This window comes from Mustela nivalis, assembly GCF_964662115.1.
Source record: "Mustela nivalis genome assembly, chromosome: 6".
NCBI lineage: Eukaryota > Metazoa > Chordata > Mammalia > Carnivora > Mustelidae > Mustela > Mustela nivalis.
The window spans coordinates 143,739,238-143,760,854 of NC_139025.1; the positions used below are offsets into that span (position 1 = coordinate 143,739,238).

General features: G+C 41.8%; 1 protein-coding gene and 1 long non-coding RNA gene across 2 annotated transcripts in view; both read left to right on the forward strand.

Annotated features, from left to right (window-relative positions):
• LOC309867664 (myocyte-specific enhancer factor 2A-like) overlaps positions 1-3,325 on the forward strand; it is a gene marked incomplete at its 5' end in the record, with an annotated part of 120,802 nt that extends 117,477 nt beyond the window's left edge. Inside the window, 3 exon segments of the mRNA XM_082736713.1 lie at positions 1,785-1,911; positions 2,914-3,051; positions 3,053-3,325. Coding sequence (XP_082592839.1) covers positions 1,785-1,911; positions 2,914-3,051; positions 3,053-3,269 — 482 coding nt within the window. The 3' untranslated portion in view covers positions 3,270-3,325.
• Positions 1-21,617, forward strand: part of LOC309867667 — a 720,752-nt gene that overhangs the window by 233,422 nt on the left and 465,713 nt on the right. The window lies entirely within an intron of this gene.

Consider the following 21,617-nt stretch of genomic DNA (forward strand, 5'->3'; position numbering starts at 1 on the left):
TTTCCAAAAGTGCAAGTTTTTATGTGGAAGAGCCCCGGTGCTTTGTCCTGTCATGCCCCTCATAAGGTCCCTCCGCAGCCCTGCTCGTGTGTCCATTCAGCACACGCCTGCTGAAAACTCGCTGGGTGGCAGCTGTGGGACTGGGCACGCGGGAGTGTACGGTTCACAGCGGAACTTGGGACAGACCGCTGTGAGAATCAGGTACCACAGTCGTGTTAAGAGCTACGAGAAACCTTGCTAGAGGGGCACCCGTGACTCAGCGGGGCGGGGCAGGGAGATTGTTCCGGGGAGAAGGGAGCACGGCGGGATCGGGATGGCGCAGGGTGTGAAGGGTGGAAACTGTAGAGGTAAGTCACAATTTCTAGGCCATGTTGAAGATTTTGGATGTTGAGAGCACAGGGAAGCCAGAAAGTCGTAGGCAGAGAGGTATCGTGAGCCCATTTGTTACTTTAAGATCACTTTGGCTAGTGTTCCTGGGGCAAGGCTTCATGCTAGGAGACCGTCCGGAGGCTCGCATGGTGGCCCAGGTAGTGGATTCTGATGGCTCAGAGGAGAGCGGTGGCAGGAAATCTGGTGAAACAGGCAGGTTTGAGAGACAACACAGAGAACTGACGGGCCTTGGTGGTTGGCGCTGGAAGTCGGAGAGAAGTATCAAGAACACCCACAGGTTTCTGGCACGACCGAGGTGAATATCGGTGCCATTTATTAAGATAAGGAGCAGGTTTGGAGGAGACGATTCCAGTCGGGTGTCAGATTTGAGGGGTTTGGAGAGACATCCAAATGAACATACCAAGGAGGTAGCTGGGTGGACCTAGAGGTCGAGAGCTGGGGGCTGCAGGGGGCACCGGTGTGCATGCGGGACCCCTGCGCACCTTGGCGGGGAGTGGCTGAGGCGGTCGGAGAGCGTGGCGGGAGCAGAGTGTGGAGGCCGGCAGGATCCCAAGCAGCAGCTACGTTCTTTCCTCTGAGTCCCTTTTTTTATGAATGTTAATGCACTAGGAAGATGGGCTTCCTTAAATACCTCCCTTGAGACGGGAAAAAAACAGTTAAAAGTAGAAGGGTTTTTGCCATCTCTCTTTGAAAGTAAATGGAAAAAACAAGTGTTAATGAAGAACTGAAATAGCTCGATGTGTGAACGATACCTAATGTCCTGGGTCTTGGCCAGAGTGATTATGACTGAGCCTTTCTGAGGAAATGAGCCACATTCTCTGTTACACTCTTGTCACACGTAAGTTTTTTCATGAACTTGAAGCTGTGTTGCGCGCAGTCAGCGATCTCAGACAGCCCCGGCCGCAAGTGACCACTGCTCACCCGCTGTGTGCCCGAGTCCTTCACTTGGCCACCGAGCTGGCCCCACACGAGGAGGGCTGCTGTGTCCTTCCTGCTCCCCTCTTCTCGGGAAGAGAAGAGCTGCTGCTCTAGGCTCCTCCGATCTGTCGCTGGTTTTCCCAGGGGGTAGCGGTGCGCACGTGTCAGGCGACCGCTGCGTGCGCACGTCCCTTAGCAATGGCCCTGCCATTATTTCTATTTACAAGTCTGGAGAAAGGATCTCAACCTTTTGTGAGAGAGGAGACTGTAAACACGTAGCACAGAGTTGACGCTGACTTTATCGAGATCATCCCAGACAAGCAAATGCAGCTAGGACCTGCCGAAAGAAAAACTGTTGTCGGTTTAGACCTGTGTGTTTTACGTTAGGAAGTACCTGGCTTCTCGCAGCTGGGGTAACCGGCTTGTGCTTGGGCCTTCTCTCTCTCACACGAGTGATACTTCTCTCCTTGTTCTAGATTACTCACTGACTTGCCCAGACCTGTCCGCCCTGCAGGGCTTGAACTCCCCGGGCATGCTGTCTCTGGGACAGATGTCGGCCTGGCAGCAGCACCATTTAGGACAAGCCGCCCTCTGCTCTCTGGTGTGAGTAACGGGAAATTGTCTCCAAATCTCTCCTCCCAGCCCTTGCACTTTATTTTTCTATCAGTTACAGTCTTTGGTGCTGTTGACTGTCACGTGACGGTCCTAGGACGACTTCTTCTTTATGTGGTACAAGTGTTTGGAGAAAATATTTCCTTTACGTGCTTCTGGATAATAGCTTGGGTCCTGCTCAAACTAGGCGTTCCCTGAAGAGATTCGGGAGGCAAGGCTTCTCTTCTCTGGAGATGGTGACCAAGGGGTACTGAGGCACAGGCGGCCCCCACATTCTCCCTGCTACTAGGGCTTTTGGATACCCCTGGGCCCCACCGTAAGCTTTTCTCACGCCTGTCCCCTCACCCTGCCCAGAACGAATGTTCTCTGCGTTGAACTCTTCTCGGTGAGGGACGGTGTGGGCAGTGGGCTGGGATCATCCACATGAAACCCAGTAGCTAGCTGGCTCCACACACAAGATGCCCACCCCCTACTGTTCCTCCCGTCCTGTCCGTGGAGAAAGCCAAGGTGGTTTTCCTTGCATTTCTTCACCCGTTGGCCCTTGGGGGTCTGTTCATCCTAAATGAACACACCATGAGCTGAAAGGGTCATTCAGCTCGGGGGAGAAGCCTGTACGCAGGCTCCGCTACTCTGAGTCGGCCTGTCTGAGGCGGTGCCCTCCCCTGGAAGACAGAGTCAGGTGACGGCCTTGCAGGTACTGTGCGAGCAGTGAGCGGTGCCTCTCCCAGGGCTGGAGCAGAGGGGAAGCCAAAGGCTTCCTCTCCCGTTCTGGTCCATGCACAGCAGCGGACACACAGTTTTGGCTCCTTCATCTGCAGAAGGACCAAGGGCTTGGGCAGGAGAACTAGCCACCCCGATTTTGTTTTCCTCCCATGGAGAGGTCATTAAAACCAGTCTGGGCATTTGGACAGGCTCTGTTGGGTGGAGGCTGCAGTATCACTCCGGTCACACAGATGCACTCACCAACCCTCTAACATCTTGTCTTTCCTTCAGTGCTGGAGGGCAGTTATCTCAGGGTTCGAATTTATCCATTAATACCAACCAAAACACCAACATTAAGTCAGAACCAATTTCACCTCCCCGGGATCGAATGACCCCATCAGGCTTCCAGCAGCAGCAGCCACCGCCGGCGGCCGCCACAGCCCCCCCAGCCCCCCCAGCCCTGGCAGGAAATGGGGCGCTCCCCTGTGGACAGTCTGAGCAGCTCCAGCAGCTCCTATGATGGGAGTGACCGGGAGGATCCACGGGGCGACTTCCATTCTCCAATCGTGCTTGGCCGACCCCCCACCACGGAGGACAGAGAAAGCCCTTCCGTCAAGCGAATGAGGATGGACTCATGGGTGACCTAAGGCTCCTGGGATGGTATTCGTACTTCGTGATCCCCCAGCGAACTGCCCTACATATCTACATCGGTAAATAAGGACATGAGTTAAATATATTTATATGTACATACATATATATATATATATATATATATATATATATATATATATATATATATATGGGTGTGAGTGTGTGTGTGTGTGTGGGTGTGTGTTACATACAGAATCGGGCACTTACCTGCCTCGTAGATCTGCAGATGTACATCCCGTGGCAAACAAAGCGCCCTGTAGGCAGATTCTAGTCTGGCACTTCCTTGGACTACTTGTTTCATAAGATAACCAGTTTTTTCAGAGAAACGTGTACCCATATATAATTCTCCCACACTAGCTTGCAGAAACCTAGAGGGCCCCTACTTGTTTTATTTAACTGTGCAGTGACTGTAGTTACTTAAGAAAAATGCTTTGTAGAACAGCAGTAGAAAAGCAGGAACCAAGAAAGCAATACTGTACATAAAATGTCATTTATATTAATTACCCAACCTGGCATGGGTCTCTGTTGCAGAGGGGTGCATGGGAAGGGCTGTTGATATTTTAAAACAAAACAAAAAAGCCCCACACATAACTGTTTTGCACGTGCAAAAAATGTATTGGGTCAAACAAGTGATCTTTAGCTAATAAAAAAGAGAGAGAGTAGAAAACACACATGAGATATTCAGAAAATACTAGCCTAGAAATATAGAGCATTAACAAAATAAATTAATATATTAAGCTATAATTGGACTATGTCAGAAGTTTCTTTTTACATTCATATCTTAAAGAAACTGATTTTAGCTCATGTATATTTTATATGAAAGAAAACACCCTTATGAATTGATGACTATATATAAAATTATATTCACTACTTTTGAACACATTCTGCTATTAATTATTTATATAAGCCAAAGCTGTATGTTGTAACTTTTTTTTTAAGAGACTAGCTCTATCTTGTTTTAACTTTTTAGATTTATTTTAAGAGGGGAAAAAAACAAAAATATCTTGCAAGCAGAACCTTGGGAAAAAAAGCCATGAACACTTATTATTCTATATGTAAATTAAAAGTTGAGCCAAACTCTTTTGTGTATATAGCATCTTAAATATATTATCACCTTTGATGTAAGTACCTATGTATTGTATGGTCACCAGATTAAAAAGTATATTTTTGTGGATTGCCGCCAATTTGGGGGGAAAAGGTGAGATCCTTATTAAGTAGAGTATTCACTGTTTAATATTTACTATTTTGTTAAATATACTGTACTTTGGATTTTAATTATTAGCCCAGTCTTTTCAGAAGATTATATAAAGGGGTTTCTCCTCTCACTCGTGGTGAATGTGTGATGTTACGTTGTAATCTTTGTGCTGTATGGGTTGAATACCATAATATATTTTATATGTGTACATAAATAGCAAAGTGGCAAAAAAAAAACTGGTGTTAAGTTCATCTTGCATAAATATAAAATGTGTTGTAACAGATTTAAGGCATTATTTAAAACTTGCCTTTTGTGAGGAAAAAAATATAGTAGAAAAAGCTGACTTAATTTAATATTAGAGAACATGGCAAAATAGTAGACCAGCACAAAGGTTTTATAAGTGGTAAATGATTAGGGAAAAATACTTGTGGGGAAAGGGATCTTTCTTCCTGGCCCCTCTAAAATAGAATGATGCAGCTGGTTACAAAATACTACCATTCTGAGCTCTCTGTGCATCGAAATGGCACTTCGGTGTGGGGAGAAATTCTCTCACGGGCATACCGCTGGCTGGCGCGGCGCGCCTTCCTCCTGAAACCCGGGGCCGCGCCCTGCTCCACCTCTGAGCGCAGCCTCCCTCTTACCGAGACAGCGGGGCTGAAGGGCAGGTTCGTCCGTTTCCTGGGCTTGTGCCACAAACAAAATTCAAAGTCCTGTATATCTTTCATCGTAGATTTTTAAATACTCCCTTTCCTGAGAAACTCAAAATAAGGGTTTAAAAACTGCTGCTATTTTGTATTTTAAACTTAATGTTGAGCAGCTACCTACAATTTTTTACTTAGGTTTTGCTTTTCCCCCTAAATTGCCTTGCTTCTGACATTTTCCTCATATGCTATTTGTGACAAATCATCAGCCAGACTTCCTGACTGACACATAGGTATTAGTTACAGGGGAAACCTGTGGTGTTCACAGCTACAAAATGGAATTCGGTTTTAGTAACAGTTCGGGTAGTAAATTTTGAGAGGCCAAAAAAAGGGACAGTGACATGCTGTCTCCTCTCAGCAGGATGGCCCTTGGGCTCTTGTTCAGAAAGGATTAGTTTCTCTTTCAAACGTACTTACTTTACTGAACTGCATACCGGGACATTTCTTTGTAAGGTCACACCTGATTGAGACAAGACAGTCTCCCGACACTAAATTTCCAAGATAATCCTTACCACTTTGTAAACCATTTATAGCTTTGAAAGTGTTAAGTGATTCTTCCCTTACTCTTCATGCACGTTCATGAACTTCTGCTGTACATTGGAATAGGAGTTACCACATTCGCATTTACTGTCTATTTTCTTGTGTGCCTTATGAGATGGCTTTTCTGACTGTATCTCAATAGTCTTTCTTTCTATGCAGGTTTATAATCAGTACAACTACTGTTTTCTAAAATACTATTACACGAGGCTCGGAGTTTGTATTTCAATTATACTGACCAAGTAACAATGTATTCCATTTTCAGAAAGTGAATATTTGACTGTTAACCCTTTTCCTGTCTGCCCAGTGTGACCTGGAGCGTGTGGACTTATCAGACACCCTCATCCAGACTCCATATACAAATACCACATACACATGCACATCTCCTGGTGGAAACCAACTCAGAGTGGGGAAGACACGAATGGTGTTTCTTTAGAACTGACTTTTCTTACCGTTTTAGACTCGTGTGTTTTGTATCACACCATCACCAAAAAATTTTATCCTTCAGATGAAGTATTTTATTAATAAAAGACAAAAAAAAAAAGCTTAGAGGACACCGCACTGGCTCAAGTACGGTTTCCAACAGCTGTCCTTCCCTCAGTGCGTGAACCGTCCTGCATTGAGTGAGAGTCACCATTGTATGTCTGTAGATGGTCCCAATCAAAACTCCATCTTTTGAGCCCTAATTATGTCCATTGTGTTAGAGACTAAATCAGGGGTTTGTTCGAAAAGAACAATATATGTTTTACCATTTCGTTTAACTGTAAGGACAACTAATAAAGCATTAATCTATTTTCTGTATTAACCATCATGCGCACAAGAAATACTTAGTAAATAAGGAACCAGAAAACTCCTGGCATTGGATCATAAGAAGCTAGATGATTAGAATGTGAAAAAGATTTTACAAATGTAAAACTTTTATTTCTCTGTAGAAACTTTCTTCACTTTGCTGTGCAAGAAGACACTGCTTTGCTATATTTAAAATGGCTTTTTTAAAAAGATTTATGTATTTGGTAAATGTTTGTAGTCAACAGTTCACACAAGAAGCTGTACACGGTTTGATCATGTAAAACCGTTTGGCGGCACAAGCTGGACTTTGTTGCCATCCTTGAGATGAACCTTTTAAGAAAAATAAGTTAATCTCAATTTTTCCCTGAATGTGTTGTTCTTTCTTCATTATACAATAAATATTATAGTGAACTTTTTATCAAATGGTTAAGAAAATGCTAGAGGTTGTTGTAAACTATTTGTATCCTGCACTCACTACAGTAAAGACGGACTGGCTTTTCCTGTGTACTCCAGACTCTGTCATGTTTGCTGCCAGTCGTCCCCTGCCCCGCCCCCAGATGCGTCTCCTGTCCCTTCCCCTCACAGGCCTCTTCCTGCCCGAGATCCCCTTTACCTACTTTGAGGCTTGGTCAAGGAAGCTGCGGCCACAGCTCACCAGCCTCGCCCACAGCTGCTCCTGAGGCTTCCCTTCCTGGGCTGCCCTGATCCCTGCAGGAGGCAGGGGGCGATCCAGGGCCCAGCTCGGCCAGCCTGGCCCGTCACTGCAGCCGGCGTGGATGGGGCCGGCCCTCGCAGGCGCTGCCACACTGCCCGCAGGATATACCCGCGGGGGGGAGAGGGCGAGTTACTGCTAAACAGGCTCTGAGGATAGCGACTCGGTCTACCCAAAATGCACACCCAATACTGAGCGAGCGGCAGCAGAGGACAGATTTACTGAATGAGTTCATTTCAAAAATGACAGGTGTGAAAACTTATCTTAAACTTGGCAGTGGCAAGCGCTCTTTTCCTTGGATTTGCCTTTTAAGACAGCTCGTAACGGAGCACATTCTTGCTGTCAGTTAGATTAAAAGCTAAATTTTTGTGCTGGTTTTACTCACTGGCTCCAGTGAGGTCCTATTAGCAGGTTTTGAAAGCTGCTTGAGTCCCGTGGCTAAAAATAGTCTGATCACAGCTGCAGCTGCTTAAAATCAATTCATCGCGATTTCCAGGCTCGCTCGCACGGGCGCCCTCCGCTAGCCTGGAGCCTGCTTTTAAGCTGATGCTGCCTGGCACCTGCCTCGAAGAGGAGTTTTCGTTTGGAACTCTCCGCCAGCCCGGTGGCCCCGGCCTGCTCTCATGTGCCCGGCCAGTCGCTCGGCAGGGGTCAAAGCACCACCTAGGCATGGGACCGAGGAAACCGGTTGTGTTTTCCTGTCCTCCACAGAAAGGGGGTTCCGGAGAGGTGCCTGGAACATTAAGGAGAGGGGCTCCTCAGGGGCCCGTGGACTCGTGCCATCACACCGCAGACACCGCTGAGCCCAGTGTGGGAGAGGTGAGCCCTGGGCCCCAGCTGTCACAGGGTGTGAGCTGAGGACACGCTCTTCTCAGCCAGCCCCCAGCCAATGACTGCACACAGCTGGGCTACGCCCCTTCCCTCCTGCAAGGAATCATCTGCACTCCCAACTCCCATCTGCTTCTGCTTCCAGACGACCCAGACTGACACGAGCTCACCCAACTTTAGAGAATGCTTAGACTTCAGTCACTTCCTGACATCATCTGCCTGCTCACTCTCTACCAAAGCAGCTGAAGGCAGCTGGGGAAGAAAATCAAAATCACAGTTGTACTAATTGGTTTCACTGTAAACTACCCTCCCACCCCGCCCCACTCCCCCTTTTAAGCTTTTTTTAAACTTTACTTTGAACTTACTTCTAACTTACATAAAAGCTGCAGAAATCATCGTTTCCATATATCCTGCACCCACCTTCCCGACAGTTAACATTGACATAACTGTCATTCCACTATCAGAACCAGGAAGCTGACGCTCTTCCAGGACTACTAAGCCCGCCTTCCGGTGCAGGCCAGCATCAGCACGGCCACCTGTAACTAGCTCCTCCAGTGTGCATGCCCCCAGCACAGCCACCGGGGAGCCCTGCCTTCCGTTACTGGCCAGCACCACCATGCCCACTTGCAGCTAGAATGAGTCCCTCTGGCCAAGGGCCTACATGCCCTCCACCTCCTTTTCTGCAGCCTAACACCTGTCCCTGACCTCCACTGCAATATGCACACCCAGGGGTAGAGGGTCAAGTTCTAGGGCAGCACACAGACACTCGGGTCCTCTGCCAATGCCAGGGAGCCCCCAGTTGGCCCTAGCCCTTGCTACCTGCCCTGACCCCATCACGACAACTTTATCAGCAAGTGACCTCTGCCTCTACCAAGGGGCCTATATCTGGCCCATCACAGTCGAGTGTGAACACCACTGGCCCTAGCCACTAATGCTGCCTGCTCTGGTCCCTAGCTACTAACTGGTTCTAGAGGCTGAGAAGCCCAATAGCCCTTACAGGTGCTGCAGACACCTGCAGTGATCACCAAGAACACTGTTACCAACAGTGTGGACCCCAGTGGCTTGAGCCAAAGAGCCATCATGCCCCAACTGAACCTACTGCTACTGAACACTCCTGCACCTGTTGCCCCGCACCACTAGACCTGGTCACAAGGCAATCCGCGCTCCCCCATATGCAAGTGAAAGTCTTCTCTAACCAAAAGCAATCCATAAAGTCTGGAAGACATGAGGGAAGCATGTCTCTACCAAAGGGGAGTCCAGTAACGGGACCCAAAGAAACAGAGATGCAGGTATTGCCCATCACAGGATTCAAAATAATTGTAGTACAAATGCTCAGAGCTATAAGAGAACACATAACTGATTCAACAGTATGAGGGAAACCATACAAGAACAAAAGGAGCAGCTAAACAAAGAGAAAAGAACCAAATTTGGGGGCTGAAGAATACAATAAACTGAAGAATTCAATAGTTTCAACAGTGTAGTTGAACAGAAGAGAGAGGCAGTGAGCAAGAAGGCAGATCAGTTGAATTTAAACAATTAGAAAAAATAATGAAAAGGCACAATCAAAAGAAACAATGTACATATTACTAAAGTCCCAGAAGAGAGGGAGAAAGGAATGAATAGCTTATTTAAAGAAATAATGACTGGGAATTTCTCAGACAGGGGAAGAGAACTAGATATCCAAGTTCATGAAGCTTGGTCACCATAAACCTTCAACCCAAAATGTTCTCCAAGATATATAATAATGAAATGGTCTAAAAATCAAAGACAGAATTTTAAAAGCTAGAAGAGAAAAAAAAATTCTCTCACACAAGGAAACCCCCATAAGGCTCTTAGAGGATTTCTCATCCGACAACTTACAGGCAAAGAGAGAGTGGGATGATAAATTCAAAGTGCTGAGAGAAAAACTGCCAGCCAAAATACTTTACCCAGCAAAGCTGTCCATCAGAAATGAAAGTGAAATAATAAAATTTTTCCCTAAAAAACAAAACCTGCTAAACTCTTGCCAGTAAACTACATTATAAGAAATGCTAAATAACAATAAACATACAATAATAATAATACACATATAAAAATAAATAATAAAATCTTCCCCTAATAAAAGCTGCTAAACTTTTGCCACTAAACTACACAAGAAATGCTGAAAGTAGGCGGTGCCTGGGTGGCTTAGTCGATTAAGTGTTTGACTTGATCTCAGCTTGGGCCTTGATCTCAGTGTTGTGAGTTCAAGCCCTATGTTGAGCTCCTTTCCAAGTTAAAATAAATAGTATTTATTTTATATTGGATCATAAAATAGTAATGAGCCCACTTTAAATAGAATTTTTTAAAAAATTAAAAAAATGCTAAAAGGATTTCCTCAAGCTGAAACAAAAGGACACTAATTAGTAGCTTGAAAACATAGAAATATATGACACACTGGTGTAGAGTCAGACTTAGAATACCTTAACACTGTTAATATGGCATTGTGCTAGGTAAAGATTCACCTAAAGATTAAAAGCCAAAGGTATGAAACCTAGGTATAGCTTTGACAGTTTGTTAATGGATACACCATTAACAATGTAAATAGTGTCATCAAAAATATAAAATGGGGGAGAAAAGGATAGATTTTTTTAATATGCAATCAAATTATTATTAGCATAAAATACACTGATATCTATAAGATTTGTTATGCAAACCTCATGGGAACTCCAAAACAAAAAGCTACAACAGATACACATAAGATAAGAAGGGAATCAAAGTATACTGATACCAAAAATCTCTTATTTACACAGGGAGGCAACAAGAGAAAAAGGAAAATGGAACTATATACAGCCAGAAGATAATAAAGTGGTATTCGTAAGTCCTTACCTGCCAATAATTACTGTAAATGTTAAGGGACCAAATTCTCCAATCAAAAGGCAGACTTACTGCCAGGATTAAAAAAAATAATACCCTATTATATGCTACCAGGGACTCACCTCAGCTCTAAGGACACACATAAAAATCAAAGGAATGGCAAAAGCTACCCCATGCAAACAGAAGCCAAAAGAACATAGGTAGTTATACTAATACCAGACAAAACTGACATTAAGCCAAAAACAGTTAAAGTGACAAAGATGGTCACTGCATAGTGAGTGATAAGGGGGTCAATTCATCAAGATACAAAAATCATCAACTATATGCACCCAACTTTAGAGCACCTGAATTACATTAAGCAAATTCTAACAGATTTGTAGGAAAAAACAGATAACACAATAATAGAAAGGAAATTCAGTACCCTACCTACCAACACAAGATCATCTAGATAGAAAACCTGTGAGAAAGCACTGCACTTGAATTATACTTTAGACCAAATGGACCTAACATGTATAAACAGGCCAACTAACAGCAGCAGAATACACATTCTTCTCAAGTGCATACAGAACATTTTCCAGAATACATCACATGTAGGTCATTAAAAAAAAAAAAAAAAAAAAGTCTTAGCAAATTTTAAAAGACTGAAAAAAACCCAAGTATCTTTTCTGACTATAGTGGTATGGAACCAGAAATTAATAAATAACAGGAGGAAAGCTAGAAATACAACAAATATATGGAGACTACAAAACATGCTCCTGAATATAGGCCAAAGAAGAAATCAAAAGAAAAATCAAGAAGTATCTTGAAACAAATAGGAATGGAAGCACAAGATATCAAAAGCTAGGGGACACTGCAAGAGTAGTTCTAAGAGGGAAGTTTATAAAAACAAAAAATCTACAACAGATACACATAAGATGAGAAGGGAATCAAAGGGTACTGCTACAGGAAAAATTCACAAATACCTACATCAAAACACAAGAAAACATGAACCACCTCAATTTACAGGTCAAGGCACTAGAGAAAGAACTAAGCCCAAATTTAGTAAAAGGAAGAAAATTTAAAAATAGATGAAATAGAGACAAGAAAAATAATTAAAAAGATCAATGAAACTAAGAGCTGTTCAAAAAAATGTGAAGAATTTGAAAATCTGAGAAGACAAGTATCACGTAAGGAGATTGAATCAGTAATCAAAACGTCCCAACACACACACACACACACACACACACACACACACACAAACACACAGACACACACACACTTCCTACCTCCCAACACAGAAACGTATAGGACCAGATACTTTCACTAATGAATTCTACCAAATATTTATTATAATTTTTTTATTTTTTATAAACATATGATATATTATTAGCCCCAGGGGTACAGGCCTGTGAATTGTCAGGTTTACACACTTCACAGCACTCACCATAGCACATACCCTCCCCAATGTCCATAACCCCACCATCCTCTCCCTCCCTTCCCTCCCCTGCAGCAACCCTTAGTTTGTTTTGTGACATTAAGAGTCTCTTATGGTTTGTCTCCCTCCTGATCCCATCTTGTTTCATTTATTCTTTTCCTACCTCCCAAACCCCTTCACGTTGCATCACCACTTCCTCATAACAGGGAGATTATGTGATAGTTGTCTTTCTCCAATTGATTTATTTCACTAAGCATAATACTCTCTAGTTCCATCCACATTGTCGCAAATTCTACCAAATATTTAAAGAAGAGTCAGTAGTAATGGTCTTTCTCAAACTATCCAAAAATTAAAGAGAAGGGACTCCCAAACTTATTTTACATGGCCCGCATTACCTGATACCAAAGCCAGATAAGGAGCCTATAAGACAAGAAAATTACAAACAAATATACTTGATTAATATAGATGCAAAAATCCTCATCAAAATATTAGCAAACCAAATTAATTAGCACACAGCACATTAAAGAACCACTCACCATCCAGTGGGATCTGTCCCTGGAATGCAAGGCAGTTCCACACACACAAATCAATGGGTGACTGTGAGACACAGTAACAGAAAGAGAAAAAAAAATCATCTGACATATCAACAGGTGGAAAAAAGGCATTTTATAAATATAACAACCTTTCATGATAAAAATGGTCAACTAATTAAGTATAGGAGAAAGACACCTCAACACAACAAAGGTCACATATGACAAACCCATAGCCAACATTGTAATGGTGAAAGCTGGAAACTTTTCCTCTAAGGTCAGGAACAACACAATGATACCTACTGTCACCACTCATAGCCAATCAGTTAAAAAAAGTAAAAGGCAGGGCACCTGGGTGGCTCAGTGGGTTAAGCCGCTGCCTTTGGCTCAGGTCATGATCTCAAGGTCCTGTGATCGAGCTCTGCATCGGGCTCTCTGCTAAGCAGGGTGCCTGCTTACTCCTCTCTCTCTCTCTGCCTACTTGAAATCTCTCTCTGTCAAATAAATAAATAAAATCTTTAAAAAAAGTAAAAGGTATCCAAATAAGAAAAGAAGGGAAACTGCCTTTGCTTATGAATGATATGATCTTATATACACAAAATTCTAAAGACACAACCAAAAAACTGCCAAAATGGACAAATTCAGTAAAGTTGCAGGATACAAAATAAACATACAGAAAACAGTTTTTAGCATTAACAACAAAATATCTGAAAAAGAAACAAAATAATCCTATTTATATTAACATTTAAAACAATACTTAGGAATAAATCTAACCAGAAAGGTAAAAGTTTTATATGGGGAAAACAATGACTTTGATGCAAGAAACTGAAGAAGACACAAGGAAATGTAACAGTAACCTGTGTTCACGGATGGAAAGGACATTGTTAAAATGTCCATACAACCCAAAGCCATTTATAGATCCAGTGTAAACTGTAAAAAAAAACATCCCCATGACATTTTCAAAGAAATAGAAAAAACAGTCCTGAAATCTATATGGATCCACAAAAGACCTTGAACAGCCAAACCAATTCTGAGAAAGAACAAACCTGCAGGCATCACATTTCCTGATTTCAACCTATTCTCCAAGCCACCATCGTCAAAATAACAGGCACATAGTTCAACAGAACAGAATTGAGAGCCCAGACGAAGGAAAAAACAAAACAAAACAAAAACCTCCTGCATATAGAGTCAACAACTATTGACAAGGGAGCCAGGAATACTGGGGAAAGGACAGAAAGAAGATCTGTGGGGAAAACTGGATGACCACATGCGGAAGAATGACGGTGTGTCTCTATCTTACACGTTCACAAAAATTGACTCAAAATGGATCAGACTTACACATAAGACCTGATACCATAAAACTTCTACAAATAAACACAGGGAAAAAGCTCCTTAAAATTGGTCTTGGCAATGAGTTTTTGGATTTGACACCAAAAGCACAAACATCAAAAGCCACAATCAACAAGTGGGACAACATCAAACTAAAAAGCAAAAGAGACAACAAAATGAAATGGAAATGGGAATGGGAGAAGAAATGGGAATACGAATGGGAGAAGATATTCGCAAACCACATAGCTGATAAGGGGTTAATAACCAAAATACATAAAAACACATACAGTTCAATAGTATAAAAACAAACCATCTGATTTAAAAATGGGCAGAGGATCTAAGTAGACATTTTCCTGAAGAAGACATAAGGATGACAAACGGGTACATGAAAAGATGCTCAACATCACTACTCATCAGGAAAACGTAAATCAAAACCAAAATGAGATATCATCTCACCTTCAGCAAAAAGAGGGAACAAGGGTAAGGGTGTGGAGAAAAGAGAACCCTTGTGCTCTGTTGGTGGGAGCATAAGTTGTTTCAGTCATTATGGAAAATGGCATGGACGTTCCTCGAAAAATTAAAATAAAACTACCATATGACCAGGCAATCCCATTTCTAAGTGTATATCAAAAGAAAATGAAGACAGGATATCGAAAGATAGCTCCCCCGCCTCCGACTTCAGGTGTCACCTAAGGAAATGCCATCTTCTCTAGAAAATCTTTCTTGTTTTATCCACCATGAATCTTCTTATCTATTACCTTCTCACAAGGCCCAGCACGTTTTACCACATCAGCGCCCTTAATATAAATTTTACCTTTCCCCCCAGATTAGAAGCACCTTGAGGGCAGGGCCAATGCCTTGCTTTCACATAGCTTCTTGGCATATAATAGGTGCTCTGAAAGTTTGTGAATGAATGAATGAATGGTAACACATGTTCCTTACTCGGGGTGGCCAGTGGGATTCAAAATAACAGTATTTTCTAAAGTTCTGGGAAGGTCTCCCTGTGATCAGAGCCCCTCCCCAGAGCACTGCTGTAGTTGTCCCTTGGGAATCCTACAGAAAAAAGGGAGGGATGGAAGAGGGCCCAGGGCCCAGGTAGGTTCTGCACATCACTGCCATGCCAATCCTTCCCAGGGCTGTGGGGCCTGACCACGCAGGGGGCAGGGAGAGTGGCCCATCTCTCCTCAGAAGCTGTCGTACCCAGGTGGCTCCTGGAGAACAGACAAAAATGGATCCTGTACCTTCCCCCTCTCACCACTCCCTATGCCCTTACTGGCCCTCCTCTCTGAAAATAAGCTTCGAGGAACCTTGTCCTAAGGTGTTAAGTATTTCAGGGAAATGGCTAAGTTTCGGGGAAGTTTCCTTTACTGACACAAATGAGGTTTATTTCTCAGAGTCAAGGAGCCTGGCTCACTGGCACCACCCAGGAAATAGGCAGGTAAATTCTGATTCCACAGTTCTCCCTCAGGTGAAGGCAGGGATCTAACGTCTTAACAGGTGTGGCCAGTAGCACATTGGGGACCAGAAGATATTTTCTCAGTTCTTCTCTTGCTTCTCTTCTCTCAATTCTGCCTCCTCCTAAAACCCTGTTTTGGGAGGGAAAGAGCAGCAAAGTCCCAAGCAAAGGGGTTCAAGACCCCAGGTTCCCAAGCCAGTTAGCCTGGGTGGGACTCCCACATCCCCATTTGCAAGTTACATGATCTTAGCTTCATTTTTCCATTAACAAAACAGGAAGAGTAAGTGCCAACCTCCCGAGGACACCGCAAGGAAGTGAGTTGGTGATAAAGCTCTTAGAGCATCATCTAGCATCTCGGGAGTGTCATGGCTTAAATGAGGATTATTTTTATTCTGCACTGCATCCCAGTCTTTTCCCAAAGAGAAATCTTCACATCTGTTTGGGTCCTTCCTATAGCCAAGCTCAGGTTCCTGCCTTGCCAACCCAAGTGGCTACTGTCTCAGTTCAGGAACTTGAGTTCTTCTTCCACTTCTCCCCTCCACACTCCAGTCACGGCAGCCTAGGCCTTACATGGAGCTGTGACCATCCCCCAGCTGATATCTTCCAGACAAACCTTCCTCAACTCTCAGCACCACCCCAGCCAGCACCCAGCTGGTGCAGGGCTCCAAGTACACTGCTTCAATAAACAGATACATTAGTCTACTAGGAGGTCATCCCATTGTCTTCTCTGCCACTCCCTCTAGGCACCAGGTATGGGGAAGTGGGGAACCTGCCAAAGCACAGGGACAGATACCCTGATCTCCTGCTAGGGAAAGCAAACACTTTAAAACCCCATCTCATATACAAATGGTTGTAACTTTTTAAGACACACATTTCCGCTAAGAACTCCTGGCTTATGTCAGGAAAAGGCTTTCAAGGAATGGTAGAAGACAGGCCAGGAGAGGGAAGCTTCTTTGCTCATTTAAAAAGCAACATGAGGGGACCTGGGTGGCTCAGTCAGTTAAGCTGCTCACTTTGGCTCAGGGTGTTGGGATCAAGCCCAGTGTCAGGCTCTGTGTTCAGTGGGGACCCTGCTTCTCCCTCTGCCCCTCTCCCTGCTTGTGCACATGCACTCTCTCAGGTAAATAAAATCTTTCAAAAATAAATAAATAATAACAAAAAAATAAAAATAAAAAGCAACATGAAAGCTATGGTCATAACTGGGGAAAAACCCACAGGGAACAGGCAGCATTGCCCCATGCATTTTACCTACAAGTGGGTAGCAAACCCTTTTAAGAAAAGCTTCCTGAAGCAACTGGGTGGCTCAGTCCATTGAGCATCTATCCCTTGATTTCAGCTCAGGTCATGATCTCAGAGTACTGGGATCCAGCCCTGCATCAGGCTCCGTGCCCAGCAGGGAGTCTGCTTGAGAATTCTCTCTCTCTCCCTGCTTCCCTCTGCCCATCCTCAAGATGACAACATATATCAATCCTGACTTTACTCCTTCCCACCCCCAAGAACAATAACAATTATTCATGGACAAGACACCACTGAAAGAATCCTAGAATATGGAGGTGAGGTTGAAGCACCACAGAGACCAAGACAGATCTCATTAGAAAGGTAGAGAATTAGCTACACATCGACTGCATTGCTCCTCACTCAGGCTGGCACAGCAGCACAACAATAGCCTACTGTTCCTCTAGAAGGAAAAGAGAGCTTAGGGTGGACATCCAGCTCCCCCAGCATTGTGGGCCCCTCCCTGAGAGCATCCACACTTGCCCCATGGTGACTATGGGGGAGTTTGCAGGGCTTGACCACCTGTAAAGTCTAGAACCTGTAAAGAAAACTTTTCAAATGTGTATACACCAATGTCAGTAATCAAGAATCACAAAGTATCAGATACAGGTGACACTGCCAAAGGAAACTAATAAAGCTCCAATAACTGACCCTAATGAATGAAAATCTATTAACTGTCAAAGAATTCAGAATGATCCCCTAAATTCCTCTTTAAAAAGTTTAGTGAACTATAAGAATACACAGACAACTAAACCAAATTAAGAAAACAATGCATGAACAGAACAAGTTCAACAAAGAAAAAGAAACCATTTAAAAAAAGAGATAGATCCTAAAGTTGAAAAAAATACAATGACTGAAGAATTTAAAAGAGAGATTCAAAACAGACTTGACAAGGCCAAAGAATCAATGATCTAGAAGAGAGGATATTTGAAATTATCTAGAGAAAAGAAAAGAAAAATGAGGAAGAGTGAAGAAAGCATACAAGACTTAAGGAACACAAATGGAGAAGAGAAAGGGAGAAGAGAAAGAGAAAAGGACAGAAAGTATATTTAAAACAATAATGGCTGCTAACTTCCCAAACCTGGAAAGAGAGATGGGCATCCATTTTCACGAGGCCAAAAGGACTGTAAATTGGTTAAACCTGAATAAGGCTACACTGTGATACATCGTAATTAAAATGTCAAAAGTCAAAGACAAAGAACTTTAAAAGCAGCAACAAAAAAGAGAGAAGTTACACACAAGGTAATTCCCATAAGACTACCATCACATTTCTCAACAGGAACATTTCAGGCCAGGGATGATATATTCATAATATTCAAAGAGAAAGAAAACTGTCAGCCAAGAGTTCTATACCCAGCAAGTTGTCCTCCAGAGATGAAGGAGAGCTATACTTTCCAAAACAAACAAAAGCAGAGGGATTTCATCACCACTAAACTTGCCTTCCAAGAAATGTTAAAGGGAGTTCTTTAGTGGAATTCAAAGGATGCTGATTAAGGTCATAAAAACATAAGAAAGTAACATAAAACTATCTGGTAACAGTAAATACATAGTCAAAATTAGATTCTATAAAACAGTAATTGTGATGCATAATTCATTTACAGCTCTAATTTAAAAGATAAAAAATAGGGCACCTGGGTGACTCAGATGGTGAAGAATCTGCCTTAGGCTCAGGTCATGATCCCAGGGTCCTGGGATCAAGTCGCACATCAGGATCCTGGGATCAAGTCCCGCATCAGGCTCCTTGATCCTTGGGGAACCTGCCTCTCCCTCTGCCTCTGCTTCTCTCTCTCCCTCTGTCTCTCATGACTAAATAAATAAAATCTTAAAATAAATAAATAAATCAATAATAAAAATAGTAGTAAAAACAACCATAATTACAATGTTATTGTTTCACAATATAAAAAATATGTAAACTTTAGCATCAATAAACTAAAATAAGGGAGAGCAGAAGTAAAAGCATAGTTTAGGAATGCTATAGAAATTGTTATCAGTTTAAAATAAGCTGTCATAATTCTGATACTTTATGTTAGCCTCATGGTAACCACAAAGAGAAAATCTGTAGTTATCACAACAAAAAATAAAACAGAAAAAAATGATAAAGAATTCAAAGCATACTGATACCATAAGACACCAAAATACAAAACAAGACAGTAGGAGAAGAAACAAGGAGCAATGGATCTACAAAACAGTCAGAAAACAATGAAATGGCAACAGTAAGTCCTTACCTATCAATAGTTACTTTAAACATAAATGGATTAAAATTTTCAGTCAAAAGACATAAAATAGATGAACAGATTGAAAAAAAAAAAAAGAAAACCACAAGACCCAATGATATGTTGCCTACCAGAAACTCACTTTAGCCTCAAAGATACACAGACTGTGAGTGAAGAGATGGATAATGATATTTCAAGCAAACAGTAACCAAACAAAACAATCAAACAGGGGTAGCTGTACTTAGACCAAGCAGAACAGATTTTAAAGTAAAAATGGTAAGAGACACAGGTCATTACACACAGATAAAGGGGTCAATCCATCAAAAAGATATAAAATGTAAGTATTTATGCATTCAACATTGGAGCACCTGAATAAAACAGAGGATAAAGGAAAAACAAACAGCAATACAATAATTATTGGAGACTTTAATACCTCACTTTCAACAATGGATATATCATTCAGAGAATTAATTTAAAAAAAAGTGGATTTGAACAGTATAGACCAAAAGGACCTAACAGATATACAGAGAGCATTATTATCCTACAACAGAATATACATTATTATCAAGTGCCTATGAAACATTTTCTAGGACAGACCATACATTAGGCCACAAAACAAGTCAAAGAAAATTCAAGGTTAAAATCATATCATGTATCTTCTCTGAACACAATGATATGAAACTGGAAATCAGTAACAGGAAGAAAACAGGAAAATTCATGGAGAAATGGAAATTAAACACCACTCTATCTTTTTTTAAAATTTTATTTATTTATTTGACAGAGAGAGAGAGATCACAAGTAGTCAGAGAGGCAGGCAGAGAGAGAGGGGGAAGCAGGCTCCCTGCTGAGCAGAGAGCCCAATGCAGGGCTCCATTTCAGGACCCTGAGACCATGACCTGAGCCAAAGGCAAAGGCTTAACCAACTGAGCCCCCAGGCACCCCTAAACACCACTCTCTTAAACAACAGATCGATCAAAGAGGAAATTAAAGAGGGAAATAAAAAACTCTCCTGTGACAAACTAAAATGGAAACACAACATACCAAAACTTACGTAATATGTGCAGAAAGCAGTTAATAGAAGAAAATTCATAGCAATAAGAACCTACATTAAGAAACAAGAAAGATCTTAAATAAGCAATCTAACATTTTAAGAAACTAGAAAAAGAAGAACGAAGTAAACCCAACATTAGCAGAAAGAAGGAAAGAATAGATTACAGCAGATAAATCAAATAGAGAATAGGAAAACTATAGAAAAGATTAATAAAACTAATAGCTGGTTCTTTGAAAAGATAAACAAAACTGATAAACCTTTAGCTCGACTAAGCAAGGAAAAAAGAGAGAAGACCCAAGTCAACAAAATTATAAAAGAAAAAGGAGAGATCACAACTGATACCACAAATACAAAAAGGATCATAAGAGACTACTGTGAACAACTATTCACCTACAAACTGGACAATCTAGAATAAATAGAAAAATTTTAAAAAATATATAATCTACCAAGACTGAATCAGGAAGAAACAGAAAATCAGAATGGATCCATACTAGTAAAAAGATTGAATCAGTAATCAAAAATCTGCCCAAAAAGAAAAACCCAGGACCAGATGGTTTCACAGTGGCTTTTACCAAACATTTAAAGAAGAATTAATGCCAATACTTTTCCCAAACTTAAAAAAAAGGAAACATTTCCAAACTTATTTTATGAGTCCTGACCAAAGGTAGAAAAGTATCAGGCACTACCTGATACCAAAGCTAGGAAAGAATACTATAAGCCAATTCTCAAATTCTCAATAAAATACCAGCAAACCAAATTCAGCAGCACATTACAGAGATCATTCACCATGACCAAGTGGGATTTATTTCAGGGCCAGAAGGTGGTTTAACATATGCAATCAATGTGATGCACCTTATTAACAAAATGAAGGACAAAAATCATATGATCCTCTCAATAGATAGAGAAAAAACATTTGACAAAATTCAAAATCTATTCATGATAAAAACTCTTAACAAATTAGGTGTAGAAGGAATGTGCTCAACATTACAATGGCTATATATGACAAGGCCACAGCTAAGATTATGCTTGATGATGAAAGGGTGAAATCTTTTTCTCTAAGATCAGTAACAAAAACAAGCTCACTCTCACTGCTCTTATTCAACATAGTCCTGGAAGCCCTAGCCAGAGTGATCAGGCAAGAAAAAAAAAATAAAAATAAAAAGCAGGAAATTGGAAAAAAAATGTAAGTAAAATTGTCTCTATTTGTAGATGACTTGATTTTATGTATACAAAATCCTAAAGACTCCATTAAAAAAACCAAAAAACAAAAAACAAAAACTAGCAATGAATTTGGTAAAGTTCCAGGATACAAAATTAACATACAACAATCAGTAGCATGTCTATACACTAACAATGAATGACCTGAAAAGAAACAAAATGATTCCATTTGCAGTAACATCAGAAACAAATATTTAAGAATAAATTTAACCAAGGAGGTGAAAGAATACTGGACACTACAAAAAGACACTGATGAAAAAA